This window comes from Salarias fasciatus, chromosome 4, assembly GCF_902148845.1.
Source record: "Salarias fasciatus chromosome 4, fSalaFa1.1, whole genome shotgun sequence".
NCBI classification, from domain to species: Eukaryota; Metazoa; Chordata; class Actinopteri; order Blenniiformes; family Blenniidae; genus Salarias; species Salarias fasciatus.
In genome coordinates, this window is record NC_043748.1 from 16,964,681 (window position 1) to 16,981,620 (window position 16,940).

At 42.4% G+C, this 16,940-nt stretch overlaps 1 protein-coding gene across 27 annotated transcripts in view; it reads right to left on the reverse strand.

Annotated features, from left to right (window-relative positions):
* cacna1aa (calcium channel, voltage-dependent, P/Q type, alpha 1A subunit, a) overlaps positions 1-16,940 on the reverse strand; it is a 68,842-nt gene that overhangs the window by 28,814 nt on the left and 23,088 nt on the right. For 18 of the 27 annotated variants that reach the window (XM_030089198.1, XM_030089194.1, XM_030089197.1 and 15 more), the window contains exons 4-26: positions 16,651-16,742; positions 15,900-16,052; positions 15,334-15,521; positions 13,487-13,590; positions 13,228-13,343; positions 12,597-12,641; positions 12,410-12,493; positions 11,249-11,455; positions 10,574-10,686; positions 10,292-10,404; positions 10,047-10,178; positions 9,687-9,759; positions 9,327-9,444; positions 9,000-9,067; positions 8,770-8,876; positions 6,017-6,067; positions 5,045-5,213; positions 4,164-4,783; positions 3,699-4,048; positions 3,485-3,620; positions 3,066-3,195; positions 2,867-2,926; positions 2,596-2,702 (exon numbers count right to left, since the gene is read on the reverse strand). In XM_030089198.1, the coding sequence (XP_029945058.1) occupies positions 2,596-2,702; positions 2,867-2,926; positions 3,066-3,195; positions 3,485-3,620; positions 3,699-4,048; positions 4,164-4,783; positions 5,045-5,213; positions 6,017-6,067; positions 8,770-8,876; positions 9,000-9,067; positions 9,327-9,444; positions 9,687-9,759; positions 10,047-10,178; positions 10,292-10,404; positions 10,574-10,686; positions 11,249-11,455; positions 12,410-12,493; positions 12,597-12,641; positions 13,228-13,343; positions 13,487-13,590; positions 15,334-15,521; positions 15,900-16,052; positions 16,651-16,742 (3,336 nt within the window). The remainder of the gene's footprint in view (positions 1-2,595; positions 2,703-2,866; positions 2,927-3,065; positions 3,196-3,484; positions 3,621-3,698; positions 4,049-4,163; positions 4,784-5,044; positions 5,214-6,016; positions 6,068-8,769; positions 8,877-8,999; positions 9,068-9,326; positions 9,445-9,686; positions 9,760-10,046; positions 10,179-10,291; positions 10,405-10,573; positions 10,687-11,248; positions 11,456-12,409; positions 12,494-12,596; positions 12,642-13,227; positions 13,344-13,486; positions 13,591-15,333; positions 15,522-15,899; positions 16,053-16,650; positions 16,743-16,940) is intronic. The other 9 variants (XM_030089210.1, XM_030089209.1, XM_030089207.1 and 6 more) reach the window with 3 other exon arrangements.

A 16,940-nucleotide genomic window follows, 5' to 3' on the forward strand; every position in this document is an offset into this window, starting at 1 on the left:
TATATATGAATGCATATGGATAATCATCATCATCATGAGTTCAAGAAAACTTTGTATTGAATTTATCTGAATATTTTCTGACTGAAACATAGTTGAACTAATAAAAATTGTGCTGCTTATTTAAGTATCGTACAAAAAGAAAACTGTTGCTTTGACATTCAAATAACTACAAATCTGCTCAACAAAGAAGCTCTTCAGGACATATTTTAGAAATTTTAAGGATGCCAAGCACTGTGCCAAAGAGGTAATGATCAACAATACTGCAATTTTGAAGAGATTATTGTGTTTATACTAGCCTGAAATAATTGCTGTCTTGAGATACAAGCTTGGGTGGGTAATGGGTAAAGAAGAAACCACCGACCACTGGCGTATCACCAAAGCGTTAATGTTGATTCTTTTACATCCAGCTTGATCAGTGCAGCACCTCTTTAACACAATGTGAGGAAGCTGTCAGTCAGTCCTCACTAATCAGGTGTATTCTGCCACTCACATTCTATTTTGTATATTTTCATTTAGTTTCTGTCTCTCACACATTCATTTAGGTCTTCATTTGGGTTTAGACATTGCATTTATTTTACAGATGGTTTTGTGTTAACTGAAAGTTGGATCCTTATTTAATTTTCACAAGTTTTTGTTTTAACTTCTCACCATTTCTCTCGTTCTTTGAGGTGATTGGCTGGGGCACTGGCATGGAGGCGCACCCATGTGAGTGCAGGCCAGCTGCACATCATCACCCTTATTGGACTGACCCAAGTGGAGCCCAAGGGAGGGGAGGTTTCACTGAGGGCATTTGCAATGTATGGTTTAAAGGGAATTTAATGTATAACTTAAGATGGAGAAGATAGAACTGATTGTTATTGTACTTTGAATGATGTAAATAGGACACTTAATTGGAAATAGCGCTAATTCAATAACCGGTGATGTAATTCAGCATGACCCTCTGAATTCCACATGGGTGGTTTGGTCCCCGCTATATAAGGGATTTGGATAGTCACACCTGTGTTGCCTGTTGTCTGTGGAGGGGAGATGCTGCCGCTGTGTCCTGGTGTAGTTAATAAATGGAAGAGCTGTGGATGACTTTGGGCTGTTCATTTGTTGTTCTCAGGTGTGCTGGCCATCCTGGGCTTGTAAGAGTCATCACAACAGCTGAAAATCTTACACACAAACTGATATATACAACAATGGATTCCCATTTGAAGCAGCCTGCTGAATCCTGGGAGGCCTGATGGACACTTAGTCCATGATTTCAGAGAACTGAAAACAGCAAAATGAGACAAGATAACACACCAAATCTGAATCTTCCAAAACTGCAATTACTTCAGTCGTCAATAGGCTTGTGCATTAAAACTGTATTCATGTTGATGTTGGTCAATGTTGTTAACACTGTGCCAGCACAGACCATGCTTTCATCTAATTTATAAATAATGACTTACTTGCACAGTGAAAGTGCTAGGGGAGCAAAATCACAAACATTACAAATGAATAATTTCTTCTTCTTTTTTTTTTAAATGATAGAAAAAAAAACATTCAAATGCAAATTCCTGCTCTCCATGCGAGCATGCTTCTTGTGGTTTCTGCGTTGCCTAAGCTAAACCACTACAATCGATTTAAGTAGAAATCAAGACAAAACAAACTTATATGGCACATGTGCTACTACTGTTTGCTGAAAACACAAATAAGATTTTCAGCAGTCAACAGATTAATATCAAGCAATATCTCATATTTCGCCACATGTGAAAATATGTGTAGGAGGTTATTGCATTGCCGTTATGAACTTAGAGTACAGTAGATCTTAAAAATATACAAAGGTCACGTCACCATAAATAGCGAGTGCATCTCTGAAGAGCTAGTTTGCTTTATGTTACGGTACCATATCCTCCCCAACCATGCAAAAGCCAAGTTCATGCTTGGAATGCAGCGCACGTCTGATAATCTAATCTCTAATTTAGCTCAGTTATGCAAACATAACTGTATTGTATCCTCGATATCATGCAGATCAAGTAGAATTTTAAAGTACCTGCTTTGTTGTGAAGAGGGGTGTGGAGATTATTTGACGGAGGCTCAGCTTGACCTGGCCTGTCTTTGCAAAGGGGCCTTTAACTCTAGAACGCCCTGGGCACTAAAGGGTTACAGGTGCAAAAGGTGGTCCTCACCTCTCACACAGGGAAGAAGGGGTGGATGGAAAAAAGGATGCCGGGATTCTATTTTTTTTTTTCACATGTAGATGTGTAAGCATTTTGTTGAGGGGGCAGAGAAATGGAAGGATTGCAGAAAGATCGTGACAGACAAGATGTAGGAGAATGGCCGAATGTAGAGGATTCGCTACTTGCATTAATAGCACAGGTGAGAGAAGGATTTATTTGCTGGAAATGAGCAGGAAAGAAGAAAATAAAGAGGTGATGTGGAAGTGTTTGGTAGAGACACAGAAAGTAGAGAGGAGTAAGAGGTAGGAAATGAGCCATGCGCGAGTAGAAAAGAATAGGAAAGACTGTACTCCAAGGTACCAGTGAGGCAATAGACAGCCACAAGAGGAGGAGGAGGAGGAGGAGGAGGAGGAGAAGGAGAGAACTGTGGGGAAGTAAGAGGGAGACTTACGTGAAGGCGAAGGCCACCAGAGCACCACTAACCACTATAAAGTCAAGGATGTTCCATAAGTCCCGGAAATAAGAGCCCTGGTGCAAGACCAGCCCGAGATCCACCATCTAAAACAGAATCAGACAAATGTGAACTCCGCATTTGACAGGCCGTTAGTCTTTCTGTGTTAAATTAAAAGAAAAAAAAAGTGTTAAATCTACATCCGACAAAGACAGAAGATCCCAACGTGTCAGGAAGGAGTGTCGATGTACAACCCTCCACACTGTCTCACCTTTATCAGCATCTCAAATGTGAACACGCCTGTGAAGATGTAGTCAAAATAGCGTAAAACCTGCACACAAAAACAATAATGCATCACAATAGTGGAAAAGAGGGACAGGATGTATGAGTGTGATGACTTCCAAGGTCAAACGGTACGATCGAATGCTTGCCACAACTGAACGGTTGATTCTTTAATATGACTTTCTCACATTGTTTCGAGGGGAATCGGGCCACACAGGGTCTTCAGCTGCCAACGCGATGCTGCTCATCGCAATGACGAGCAGGATGCACATCTCGAAGTAACGCAGGGTGCAGACGTAATGACACGCCCGCCGAAACCTAGAAACACACACCGACACACGTTCTATTTTTCATGTGCTGTGCATGTGCTCGGTGTAATTTTTAAGTACAAGCTGATAAACTGAAGCAAACAAACTGTTTCATCTGCAGCGACTTGACTTCTGTACAAGAGCTGAAGGTTCCGGTTAGTGGTGGTGAACTTCACTGATAATACGGCATATTTTACTGCAGCAGCTGTCTCAACGTGCTCCATGCAGCTCTTTAATTTTATTTCTTTTTCTGTTGTGTATCGGTCTTTATTGTGGCGGCGTATTAATCTGTGACTTACGGGTTGGTGGTGGACAGGATGAACATGGAGCTGAATGGCGGCATTGGCCGGGGCCCTCCTTCACCTCCTTTTTCATCGTCATCGTCGTCTTTGTCCTCCTTTGCTGGCAGAGGCTCTGTATTGGCATTTTTATTAACTGGAATGGAGAGGAAAATGCCGTTGCATTAAAGGGAAGTTAGGTAATTTAAAGGACAACAGCTGATTCAGCTCTTACCTTGCAGTATGGCGTTGGTGGATGGAAAAATGGGCATATCCACAGCTGTGTAGTCGGGGTGGGGCAGCCTGATCACACTGTTGGTGCGGTGATGTCCAATATTTCCGTAGCTATCCAGTGTGACCAAACTTCCATGAGTGCCGCTGTTGGCAAGATGGAGGGCGGATCCAAAGCCAGGGGCAAGGGTGTGATTCCCAACTGGATTCGGACGACCCTCGCTCGGAGGAGTGGAGCCAGAAACCAGCTTGGTATTCATGAGGTTGTCCATGTCCTCACTGTACTGGCTGTTCTGCCTGGAGAGGCTCTTCTGAATGGGTCGTGTGGTGGAGAGGTTCGGGACACTGCAATCCCTAAAAACACAAAAAGAGGAAACTATTAGTGAAAGAATAAAAAAATGACGTACTGGGAAAGAAGAAATAATTTTTTTCAGTAAGAGACGGTGGTGATCGAGTGCGGTGGACGTACTTCCTTCTGTGTTGGCACATCCTCTTTCCCTCGCCATCTGTTTGATTCCCATGGCGGTTTCTCCTGGGTCTCCTCTCACTGCCATTCCCGGGCCCGTCGTTCTCTCCTCCTTCTCCACCTCTGCTCCGGTGCCTGCCCGACTTCCCAACACCTCCTCCGCCGCCATCCTCGCCGTCTTCGCCGTTCTTCCGATGTGACCTGGGCCTCCTGTGCTCCGACTGCCCTCCCCCTCGACTGCCGCTCCGGGTGTGGTGATGCCGTCTGGGCGGCTTCTCCTCTGAGTCCGGTCCCGGGATCGCGGTGGTGTCCAGTCGGACGCGAGAACCGTGGTGGTGCTCGCTTTTGCGGCTCCGCCGGCTTTCCGTGGACTCTCCCCGCTCCATGGGAGGCCTGGGCAGGCCTGAGCCTCCCCCTCCACCCCCTCCCACTTGGCCGTGGGGTTCATGGAGACATGTCTGCTTGTGGAGCTCCTCGGCGAGGTGATGCTGACTGACGTAAAGGTCTGGATTATTGGCAGTGGTTTTGTTGGTGTTGTTGTTGCGATTTTCAAGAGGGTCCACAACTAACGGTCGATCGAGGTGAGTTTTCATGTCTGGACGGATGTGACGCGAGTAATTCACCTGCAGGGGTGGGGATAGGGGTGGGGATAGGGGTGGGGGGGGGGTATAAAACAAAATCCATATTAAAGTTTTGAGCCCAAAAATGACAAAATGTTGGTATGTGATTGTAAATTGATTTAGCATTAACTTGAAATAATTAAATTAACACAGTGATGAAAGTCATCATCATCATCATCATCATCATCATCATCATCATCAGTGCCGTTACTTGTGTATACTGATAGCACAAGTCTAAGGGCCTTTGTTTGCCTTTTCCTTTACATTGTTGTGCTCCTCCCTCCCTGTCCTTGCCTTCCAGCGGTCGTCGGGGTCCAGCTCGTTATAGAGGGCTTCCCGGCTGGACGCCAGGGTCTGCTTCCTCAGCTCCTTGGTGCGTTGCTCCCACACCGACTTATTGACCCCCTTATTGTGGTTCTTCTGCTGCTCCTTGCTGCAAAACGGGAAAAGAAGCAAAAGCATTGGCAGCATTAAGAACCCGCCTTACGACTCGCTGCTGTGAAAAACACACACACAAAGACAGAGCACACGATGACGTGATAACATACACCAAAAATATAAGGACATAAAAATAGCCAGGGCATAGGGACACACTGGGGGCCACAGACACTTATAGGATCTGGTTGGACCTACAAAATGAGAAGGCTCAATGGATGAAGGTGTCTACACAGCTTGCCAAAGCCAAAGGCTGGACAGTCCTACTTTGGTAAACCATGTGATCAGACAACATGGAGGACAACACTGAGGAAAGGTCAGAATTTCTTAAAATGATGTGTAGGTTACTCATTTATATATAATTATTAATAGAGGTCAAGGAATCAGCATCCTAAATTCCCATTGCTCTAAACTAATTAGAATGATGAAGCATTTTTTTTTTCTAAAGTAAATAGTTAGCAGCAACCCAAACCTGCCTATGACCACCTCCATTCGTTCCCTCCAACACCTCGACCAGAATTCAACTCTAAACTCCCTTTGCTCTTGAGGCCAACAGTCAACCACTGTGAAGCAACAGCCGTACTGCGAGGTGCAGGCAACAGAAGAGGTACCGTCAAAAAAATGAGCCAACACAAATAACAGCTGAAGAAAGCCAGGTGTGTGAATTTAATCAAAGGAAAGGCCAAGAATTAAAAATGACAAGGAAAAAGAGGGTGTTCTAAAACACAAAGGAAGGCAAGAAATGGATGTAAAGTCAATAACAGAAGGGTTTCAGAAATGAATAAACAAATAAATAAATACCAGTCCAGAAAGGGGTCGGTAGCGTTGTGACACTCACTGTGTACTTTGTTGCTGAGGAGGGAAACAGCTGGTGAGTGAGATGGCACGAAAGAACAGAAGGAGGATTTCATTCCAAAATGGACAATTCATTCACTGTTCATTCAAACAGTCAGTATGACCATGAAAAATGGTCTCTGCTCACATGGAATGTGAAGGGAAAAATTATTTTTTACAATAAGTAACTTTACAATACAATAAGTAACTTTATTAATTTTAATTTTGTACCCAGAAAATGTAGTATAACAATAATATACATAATATAATACTATAACAATATAGTATTTTGGAATGTAATCCCTCTCACACAAAGACACACACGCGCTCGGACGCACTCCTATTTACAGTCTTACAAATTCCATTTTCACCCATTACATGTTTATGCATCTGTTTGTTTGTTTATTGTACTTGATGGTCCTGTCCTTTATGCCAGTGAGATTATCATTAAAACTGTTGGCACTGCCATTAATCTGCAGATCAGCCTGTTGGAATAAGAAAAAAATAACATTCTTAATAAGAAGTGACTGATTACAGGAAGGTGTATTTTATATATTAATAATGAAGAAAATATCATGTCACCTAGTTTTTTTTTTTTAACTCATATTAAAATGAGTATCAAAAACCAATAGGAAGCATTTTGTAGGAGCAATTTTGTTCAATATGTGTTATAGTATTCTATAGTACCCAATATGTTGAGTGGATGATCATAATGTAAACTCTTATTGACTTACACACCACTCTCACCCCAAAGTTTAATCTAAGGACACTTTGTTCTGTCAATGTCAGAACTGAAATACCTTCATGTGCAATTTTTTAAATTGCAATTATTTCTAACTGTATTTCTGTAAAATTTCCTCCATGCAATTGAGCAACACTGCCATCCCTGAGAAGTATTTTAGTTTCCTATTAAAATACCCCAAATACATCTGACTAAAAAGAATTGGATATGTATTTAAAAACTTTGCACAATTAAAGTTTATTCATGATATTTTCAAGTTAAATTCTTCCACTAAGAAACAAACAAGACTAATAATTAATTTTCTGTTTGGATTCGATATGTTACCATCGATAAGGGATCTGAATGTTTTATTATGGTAGTTCTATTTTTCCCTGATTGATGACTGAACCTCCAGGAACTATTTAGTTTGTTCGGCAGCTCTTTAAAGTTTTTATTTTATGAGGCTTCGTTAGATGTATGTAGCCTTACAACTGTTTTTCTTTAGATTTTATGTGACTTTTCACAGCAGCCTCCTTCCTGAGTCCACCACAGAATATCTTCTTAAAAGATTCTTCATGCACTGCTGGTATCTCTGAGTTTAAAATCCCTGCTTAGCATACCCAGAACTGTCTTCACAGAAATCTCAATGTCTTCTGTTTTTAAACTTATGTGGCTGCAATATTATCAACACACTGTATTGTATTTTGACTACCGCGTGTAGATATGCGGTTCGTCTCACTTTCACACACACAGATACACATACACTGTATTGAGAAACAAATATTAAACTTTAACAGGAAGCCTGGCTAAAATAAGGTTTGCTGAAGCACGTACACAAATGCTCACATCACAGTGAGACACAGTACATAACACAAACAATTACACAACACAGTGTGATTCATGATATGGCATGAACATGTAATGACCATGTTAGAGTGTGACAGAGAGCCATCCAAAGGAAATGTGTTTCCCTGCATTGGTCTGTGGGTTTCTCTGATGTGTCACAGCAGTAAGGTCAGGCCTGTGTGTACCTGTCAGGTGTATGGCATTCAAAAGCAGACATGGGCTCCCCCTGTTGTGCAGATCACATTGGAGTGTGTGTGTGTGTGTGTGTGTGTGTGTGTGTGTGTGTGTGTGTGTGTGTGTATGTGTGTGTGTGAGAGAGAGAGACTGAGAGTGTGTGAACTTTAGCAGCACTGAAAGGAAAGACCCCTGTGTATACAGAGAAAAGAGATCAAAGACTCTCCTGACCAGAGGAGAGCTGGCCTAGATCAATGCAACTGTGGCTTGAGAGAGAGAGAGAGAGAGAGAGAGGAGAGAGAGAGAGAGAGAGAGAGAGAGAGAGAGAGAGAGAGAGAGAGAGAGAGAGGAGAGAGAGAGAGAGAGAGAGAGAGAGAGAGAGGAGAGAGAGAGAGAGAGAGAGAGAGAGAGAGAGAGAGAGAGAGAGAGAGAGAGACAGAGAGAGAGAGACAGAGAGAGGGAGAGAGAGAATACATAAAAAAAGAGTGTGACAGGAAGAGAAATAAATTAAAGCAAAGAAAAGGAAGAGATTGTAGGAAGAGGGCAGAGAAACAAGTCCTTGTGTGTCAGGTTTTCCTTCAGAAACACTCTCTTTGGTTCACATGTAGGAGCGACAAGCAGAAAGCGCCCCAAAAACATAAACTCTGAGTGTGTAGCTAAAAAATTTGACAAACTAAGAAAAAAAAAATCATTTGGATTAGTTTTTGTGTCACAAGTGCGCTGTTGAAAAAAAAAAAAAAAAAAATTCAATTATCAACGCTACCGCTACCACTGTCAGAACGATACAAGATTAAGTGCTGTAGTAAGAGCGCAGGGCTGAATAGATGGGAGAAGCTCTTTCTGAACACTTCAGACTGCTGCCCTGTGCTTTCTCCAAGGTCCTGAATGCTGAACGCAGAAGTGATGTGCGCTTGATAAGAATCCTGCTGCTGTTGCCAAAAAACAAGTAAACACAAAAGTAATCTAGACAGATACTCACGCTGCAATGGAGAGGTTGGCAGCAGACAGAGGGCTGACTTCAGCCACCTCCTTGGCTTTCTGCAGGGCGATCTTCTGACTGGCCGCCTCCTCTTCCTCCTGCTCATCCTGCAGAGGCAAGGAAGGACCACAGAAGAAAGGAATGAATAGAGCGACAAAAGTGCAAATGAGGCACATATGTTTTTTTTTTTTTTTCCTTTTTCTTGAGATGTTGATCAAAATTGGATGTACCTTGGTCAGTTCCTGTGCATTGGCCAAATTATCCACAGCGATGGCCAAGAACACATTTAGCAGGGTGTCTGCACACAGCGTTAAAGACTATCCAGAAGATTGCTTGCATACTTAGCCAGAATGCATCAGACATCAACACAAGCGTTCAGTTTAATGCAGATCATTATGTAATTCAGTTTAAATTGATATATGGGAATGTACAAAACCCAAGAAGTTAATAGCTTGCATGACACTCATGCTTAGAGAGCTGACGCAGACCACTGATGAATAACTGATGAAATGTGTGGCTAATGGGCACCGTGGTAATTAACTGTTACTGGTGGATACAGTTGCCAAAAAGCGTGAGGACGATGAAGAAGACAGAAAAGGCCATGCCCTTGTTGACTCCACCCTGAGACTTGATGCCGTCGTACATCACCATATTCCAGTCCTCACCGGTCAAGATCTGTCAGACACACGCAAACAGAAATAATTAGACGAGACTTACCGTGCATGTAGAACGTGAACATCATGTCCTGTATCAATTTTAACAAGTTTTAGTAAAGAGAACACGCCATTTGACTGAGCTTCTGCATGTGTAGACTTTCTGTGCTCGCTTCATCCAAATCAAACCTTATTCTTTCTCTGTCGTTCTGCTTTTAGCCCCTCTATTTTTCCCTTTTACAATAAACAGTCCACGCTGCTCACCTGGAACACTGTCATTATTGCTGCGGGGAAGGTATCAAAGTTGGTCGGAGGTGTGCCTTTTTCAAAATTAAACCTAGTAAGAGGAAAAAAAAAACAGGAGAAAAGAGGTGGAAAAAGAAGCATGAGGGTGAAAACAGAAGTAGGGATGCAGTGACCATTGAAAGAGGACAGCAATATCTATCTTGGCATCTTGCAAGAAAAACAAATGTTTGTCTGATTGCTACTCCAAACATGACTCAGGCATCCTGGAAATTATGAAAAACCAATCTCTCTGCGTAAGATTAAATAAGACCTATTAAAAGAAAAGCTGAGGAGAATAGATACTAAAAGGAAACAAAAAAAGGAGAGAGCTGCACTGACTGTCCTCCGAAGAGCTGCATGCCCAGAAGGGCAAAGACGACAATGAAGAGGAAGAGCAGGAAGAGCAAGCTGATGATGGACTTCATGGAGTTCAGCAGAGAGACGACGAGGTTACGCAGAGATGCCCAGTACCTGAGTAACACAGACAAAAAGCAAGGGTTCAGTGGCAGCTAATATGACAACACTGTTGTGTAATTTAAGCAAATAACATAAAAAATAATACAAAAAAATAAGCGAGGACTCACTTGGTGACTTTGAAGATCCTCAATAACCTGAGAGCTCGTAGAACGCTGATGCCAAACGATGTGCCCGGCTGAATCATGGCCCACAACACTTCAAATATACTGCCACAAATCACCTAACGCAAACGTTAGCATAAGTCACCATGTGTTATTCATCAAACTGAGCAAATAATGTGGACACGTCCGCATCCAGAGAGACAAGTGCATGTGTACATAAGCTTGTATGTGTGTTTGTGTGTGTGTGTGTGTGTGTGCGTGTGTGTGTCCAAGACCACTAGAACTCACAATGCAGTCGAAGCAGTTAAAGGAGGAGTTGAGGTAGGCCTGCCTGCCCAGGCCATACATCTTTATAAGCATCTCTGTCAAGAATATCCCCAGGAAGATGAATTCAGCAAAATCTAGACAGAGGGAAGAAGACAGAGAGGAGGGAATGAATCTCAAAAGTGAGGAGAGCATCATCAGTCCCACATCAATCAGCTATGTCTGCAAAATGTCAAAACCTGAGCTCGTACAAGCAAAGAAGAGAGGTGCTTTACAGAGCTGGTATTTACACAATCTGTTAATAAAAATAAATAAATATATGAAAATAACTGGCATCATTTGTAAGAGATCTATATATGAGACCACAGGTTTGCACGCAGTTTTGCATTGGAGTTCAATCACTGAAAGCGATGCATTTCTATTTGATTTAATTCATCCCTTTTAGGTACTTCTGCGTGCATATATGTGCAAAAAGCCTGTGCAAGAGGAGGACAGTGTGTGTGTGTGTGTGCGTGTGTGTTGGATGCTTCCGTTAAAGGGTTGGGTCAGCACTTTTTGTGGATTTAGTCACATTACTGATGAATTTGCAAACGCACCGCTCCCTCGAGGTAATCTGCGATGACAGTATCTGTGCATTTGTGGAATTACCCCGTGGATGCTTCCACGCACGCAACAACTCCCCCCCAGCCCCATACTCACACAGAAAGTCTGAAAGTGGTTCAGGTTGGTCGTAGTGCACCACTGCCACACACATGGTGTTGAGGCCCACCAGACACAGGACGATCCAGTAGAAGGCCTGGGACTTGACGACGTGCCGGATGAAGAAACGGAATCTTCGCTCTCGCCGCTTGAAAGTCGATCCCTCAAGCTTGGAGCTCTTCAAACTGGCGCGGGCGAATGGGGAGCCTGGAAGTGGAACCGCGACATATTAAATTCATGCTGAATTGAACAGTGAAATTGTGGACTAACATTTCCCTACAACTAGACAAACAGATACTTGTTTATAAATATGTTGTAAATTAAATAAAAAGAACATCCAAATGAGTAAAGAAGGAAATTTCATGTCACTGTTGGGCAAACAATAAATAAATAAATACAAACAAAAACTTAACTGTAATTTTTGTAGGGTTAAAGAAAAGTCTTGATTTTTAAATCATAGCGGAAACATCATCGCTGAAGAAAATTATTTGTAATATCTCTGTATAGCCTCTGTACAGTTTGTGCACTGTATACTAAATAATTTGTGCTTTTTCAGAATTTTATTCGAAATGACATGAATACTGAAGCAGGTTACTTCATTTAAACTGTGAGATCAGAGCAGAAAGAAAGTCAGGAGCAAAAATTAGACAAAACTAAGTAAATTAATAGTGATGGAGAAGCGGGGGTTGGAGGAGAAGCACAAAAAGGAATAAGAAAGGAAAGTTAAATGTAGAGGGAAGATGGAGAACATAAACAGGAGGGGCAGCAGAGGAAAGGGAAGGAGAGCGGGGTCAGGTAATGCCGATATGCAAGATAAGATAGCATCTCTGTGTACCTGTGGTTTGCCTTTGTGAGTGTCAGCGTGCGTGTATATGTGTGTGTGTGTGTGTGTGTGTGTGTGTGTGTGTGTGTGTGTGTGTGTGTGTGTGTGTGTGTGTGTGTGTGTGCGTGTGTGTCTAAATGTGTGTGTTGGGTGAACCTAAATTTGTTTACACAGTTGCAATCTGCAGTAAATGGCTTGTGAATCAAGGTGAGGATGAGGTTCAGCTCAGAGAATTAATGTAAGTCAATGTCGTGTCGCTTAGAGTCATGGGAGACATGTGCGTGTGTGTGTGTGTGTGTGTGTGTGTGTGAGAGAGAGACACACAGCTTGTATCTTACCTACTGCCAAATCTCCCTCCCCCTCCTCTGGGTTTAGAAGCTCAGCTTTGCTTTTATGGTTCTTGGTGGCTCTCCTCCGAGAACCTTCAATATACAAAAATGAAATTAACACAACAGTACAAATGTTAACCTGCTTTTTTTTTTTTTAATAACACATATCAATACTACTTAATGAAGTCATTAATACCATCATAATCATTTTCATTCTCGTCGTCTGCCAAGATGACCTCTTCTGCAAAACACAGACAGAGCAGCATTAGTGCGTCGTCACATTAATGAACTTATATCATCATTAGCTGTCATTCTTTAATTAAAACTAGGAAGATTTCAGCCTGCACCTGTCTGTGTTAATCACCGTTCCCGCCTTTGTTTTCTGGCTTCCTTTATGTAGATTGTCTATTTTAAGATGATCAAAGGTCTACCCCATCTATTTGCCCTTTTGTCTGTTCCTTCCAACGTCTAGCGTCAAGGCCTCTTATCTTTTCTCCATCGTTTCTGGCCTCAGCAGACGGGCCACAAACACCACAGAAAGAGATCCATGAGTGCAGTATTCTCCTCCCAAGCTTCAAAGAAGTGTCTTTAAACCATCCTGCAGTGATGTAAATCACGGCTGTCCCTCATATGTACACTGTAAGAGTGCAACAGTGATATAACAAGTTTAATCTGGACAGGATTTAACAGAGCTCCAGCAGAAGCATGCCGAAAAAACGCTAAACATGACTTATAAAAATAAAGAACAGCTCAAGATATGACTCGTTAAGCACAGAATGCATGTAACTTAACAATACACTTCTAACTTGTGTGTAAATGTTGCGTACCAGCTTTGCAGATCCACTCCAGGTAACCATTGAGTTCCCGTTCGATCTGCTGCTGCCGTCTGAGCTTCAGGAACTCGCTCCTGTTCTCCACACGCTCTCTCTCTTTGGCGAACTCCCTGCACGGACGCACAGAGCGCACGTTCAGCAGACGGACAACACGAAAACACATTCCTCACACTGTGGCGAAGTTTCATGTGTATAGGTTAGAAAATCATTATACTAATGTAGTGTTGGCCTCACAAACACAACGCATACTTACCCTGACAGCACACCCAGCACGAGGTTGAGCATGAAGAAAGAACCGATGATGATGAGGGGGATGAAGTACATCCAGTTCCATGCACTCCCTGAGGCATCGTTGCTCTGCGGACATCAAAAAGACTGATCAATGTTTTGCTCTTCGGTCATCAAATTCACTCAAGTGCCGTATTGAGACACAGAAGTGGAATCACAGTTTATTTAAGTGAACAGCAGGATCGTGACAGAGGCATTAGTTACAAAAATATAAAATAAAATACAGTTTTAGATTTTGAAATCGGTCGATACACAGTGGAAGCACATGTTGAAAGTCAGCCCCTGCACAGCAGCTAAATCATTTCAGGGCCTTTTGCCAAATTTGGGTGTAATTAACTGCATCTCTATTCTAATCCAAAATATCATGCATCTTAAATACTCAGTCTTGGAAGAGGTTTATTTAATTAGCACACAACATTATGTCAGAGAAAAGTTGATTTGATCTCCTGAATAAACTCCCGGCCAATAATGCCATTAAAAAGATGGACGCCAGTGGAGTCCAAAGTGCTGTCCACTGCTGTTGGAAATATAAACAACATCAGGATGAACATGATTTTGCTTTAAGTCATCTCAATAAGTAAATGCATATCTGCCACTCTATTTAGCTGCTCGGTTAGATTAAATAATGTATAACAGACTCTGCTCCATCCTTCACCGTCTCTTCCTTCTCTCACCCAGACTTTCTTTCCCTTGTTTTTATTCACTCCTTATTGCTTTGTCTCTTATTTTGCATTTTCTTTTCAAACTTGATCCTTGACCATTATTTATTTCCCTCATTATTGGCATTTCACCCTCTATCATTCCCTCATTCACACCGCCTCATTTTTACCGATCGATCTCTGCACCAACTCTTCATTTCACCCTTCGTACCTGAGGACCCCTGCTTCTCTTTCTGTTTTGTTATCCGTTTCCGATAGCCTCCCTGTATGTCTTACCCTGGTCTCCTCCATCTTTCCTCCGCCCTGCTTGTATGATAGCATTGCCTCTGTGTACCCAATGTACTGCAGACCCTTTTTTCTACCATTAAACTTTTATCGCTCCCTCTCCCCGGCAGCTGCAAGAATAACTTGGGCTGAACAGGCCCTTTTAAATATAGAGCAGCACCGGGAAGGAGGGACACAACGAAGGGAGAGACACAAAGTGAGAGGGACAGGGGAGAAAGAAAAGGGTGAGCGGAGAAATGAAGGAGAAATGAGAATAACAATAAAAGAAATGAAAAACTAAAAAAAAAAAAAAAAAAAATGGACAATGGGGTGAAAAAGGGAGGCTCATGAGGAGGAGGAGGAAACGACTACAGTAACACTCGAAGACCCTCGTCTGCCTCTGGTTGCCATAGCAACCGTTGCCACTGACAGCGGAGAAATATTCAGTAATGGACCTGAGTGATGACACTGTCGGGAACAAGGTATCTATTTTATTGGTCGCTGCAGGTGAAAACCAAATCTGAAGTTTAGTACTTCAGCAATTATTAGGCTAAAAGAGAAAATCACATTTTTACAATTTACTGGAGAAAAAAATAATATCTCGTGTGAAGTACTGAATTAGAATATGACAATATTGACAGACATGATGGATAAATATTGGATTTTTTTTAAATACATTTTACTAAATGGACAAAATGAACTGCTTTCCATGATATTCTTTTTTTTTTCATGCTTTAATTCTCTGTAGTGTCATTGGGCTTCCTAACATAACCGGATATGCACCATTACACTAACAGCTTTTGTTTATTTTGGGGTAGATGAATAAAATGACCCATAAACACCTCCCTGGGTGTGCATGTGTGCCCCACCCCGGCTTAGCGGTACGTACATGATAGAGCAGCTCAGTCCAGCCCTCCATGGTGATACACTGGAAGACGGTGAGGATAGCGAACAGGATGTTGTCAAACTGGGTGATGCCATAGTTTGGTCCCGACCAGTATTTTCTGCAAGTGGTGCCCTCCGGACACAGCCGCGATGGAGGCTCTGTCCCACATGGAAACTCCTCTCGGATTTCACCTGAGAGACGACACACACATTCAGATGCAGGCAAGCAAATAATATAATCTGTTACTGAAGTATTTGCATTTAGAAAGGGGCTGGGATTTATGCAATTATTAGCTGGAAATGAGGAAACATCTTGGTGAAACAGATTTCCTCATCACAAATACATTGAATCTAAGTTTAATGCCCAATATGGTGTTTAGATAACCTGCCTTGCATCTCTAATATTAGCACTGCAACTATTTAAAAGTCTACCTCAGCAGGACCAGGTGCAGGCTTCTCTGGGGCAAACTGTGAAATAATCCTGTCTGCACTATTGACTAACGCAACACACACAATTATACACACACACACGTTGGCTCGCACACATGCACGCTTCCTTCTTTTTTTTACCTGTGTGATTGTCAAAGCAGGTTGTGTGGAATTTGCCCATGTAGAACTCCAGGCCAATGATGGCAAACATGAGGATGGCGAAGAAAAGGAGCAGGCCAATTTGCAGCAGGGGAATCATGGCCTTCATGATGGATTTGAGCACCACCTGTAAGCCTGAAGCGCACAACAACAGTGTCAGGATTTCAGATTTTGGTGGCAGAATTTAGCATTAATCGGTCGTGAAAGGATGGTGAAAAAAATACAGGGAGCATCCCAGCACTACAGTATGAAATTCAACATTTTATTTTTTGACATTTTGTACACATCCTAGGCTATTATTAGTTATGTGTGATAAGATGGTCTCTGTGGATCATAATTAATTGAAATCTATCATAGCGATGCAGAACGTCTGCTCGTGTGATTTTTTTTTACAGCAAGCTCAGTGACTTCTGTGATGAGTAAGCCCTGGTTTGCCTGCTCAGACCTGAAGTGGAGAACAGGCTATTAATAACACTGCAGTGGCAGTCGTGCTGGAACAGTACTGCCACTATAACATTTGAAAAATGAGCAGTGTGCACACGAGAACCACTTTTAATGGTGCATTATGCAGAAGCTGCACAAAATCTTCAGACAACATGCTTCTCTGAGCTGTACATGAAGGGTGGCGGGGGGGGGGGGGGTGTTAAAAAAAAAAGCTCTCAATAGAGTGGGAGGAAAATAAAAGCTGTTTCATTTTTGGTTTTCATTGTTACAATGAAGAGTATTGACTTACTGGGAATACCGGAAACCAGCTTGAGAGGCCTCAATACTCGCACCGCCCTCAGGGTCCGCAAGTCGAAGTCTGAACCCACAGTGGACAGGATCCTAAAGGGAAGGAGACAAATGCACAGAAGTGTGCACGGCGAATCAATATTCAAGCCAGTCAGCCTTGTCACTGTCAGTCAACCCCACTCTTTCTCGCTTTCCCTCACATGCGCTCGCAAACCAACGCCAGGTCATTACAGAGAACTGGGTGAGAACTGTATGTAAATCTTGTAAGAGCTGAGCTGATCAATACAGCTG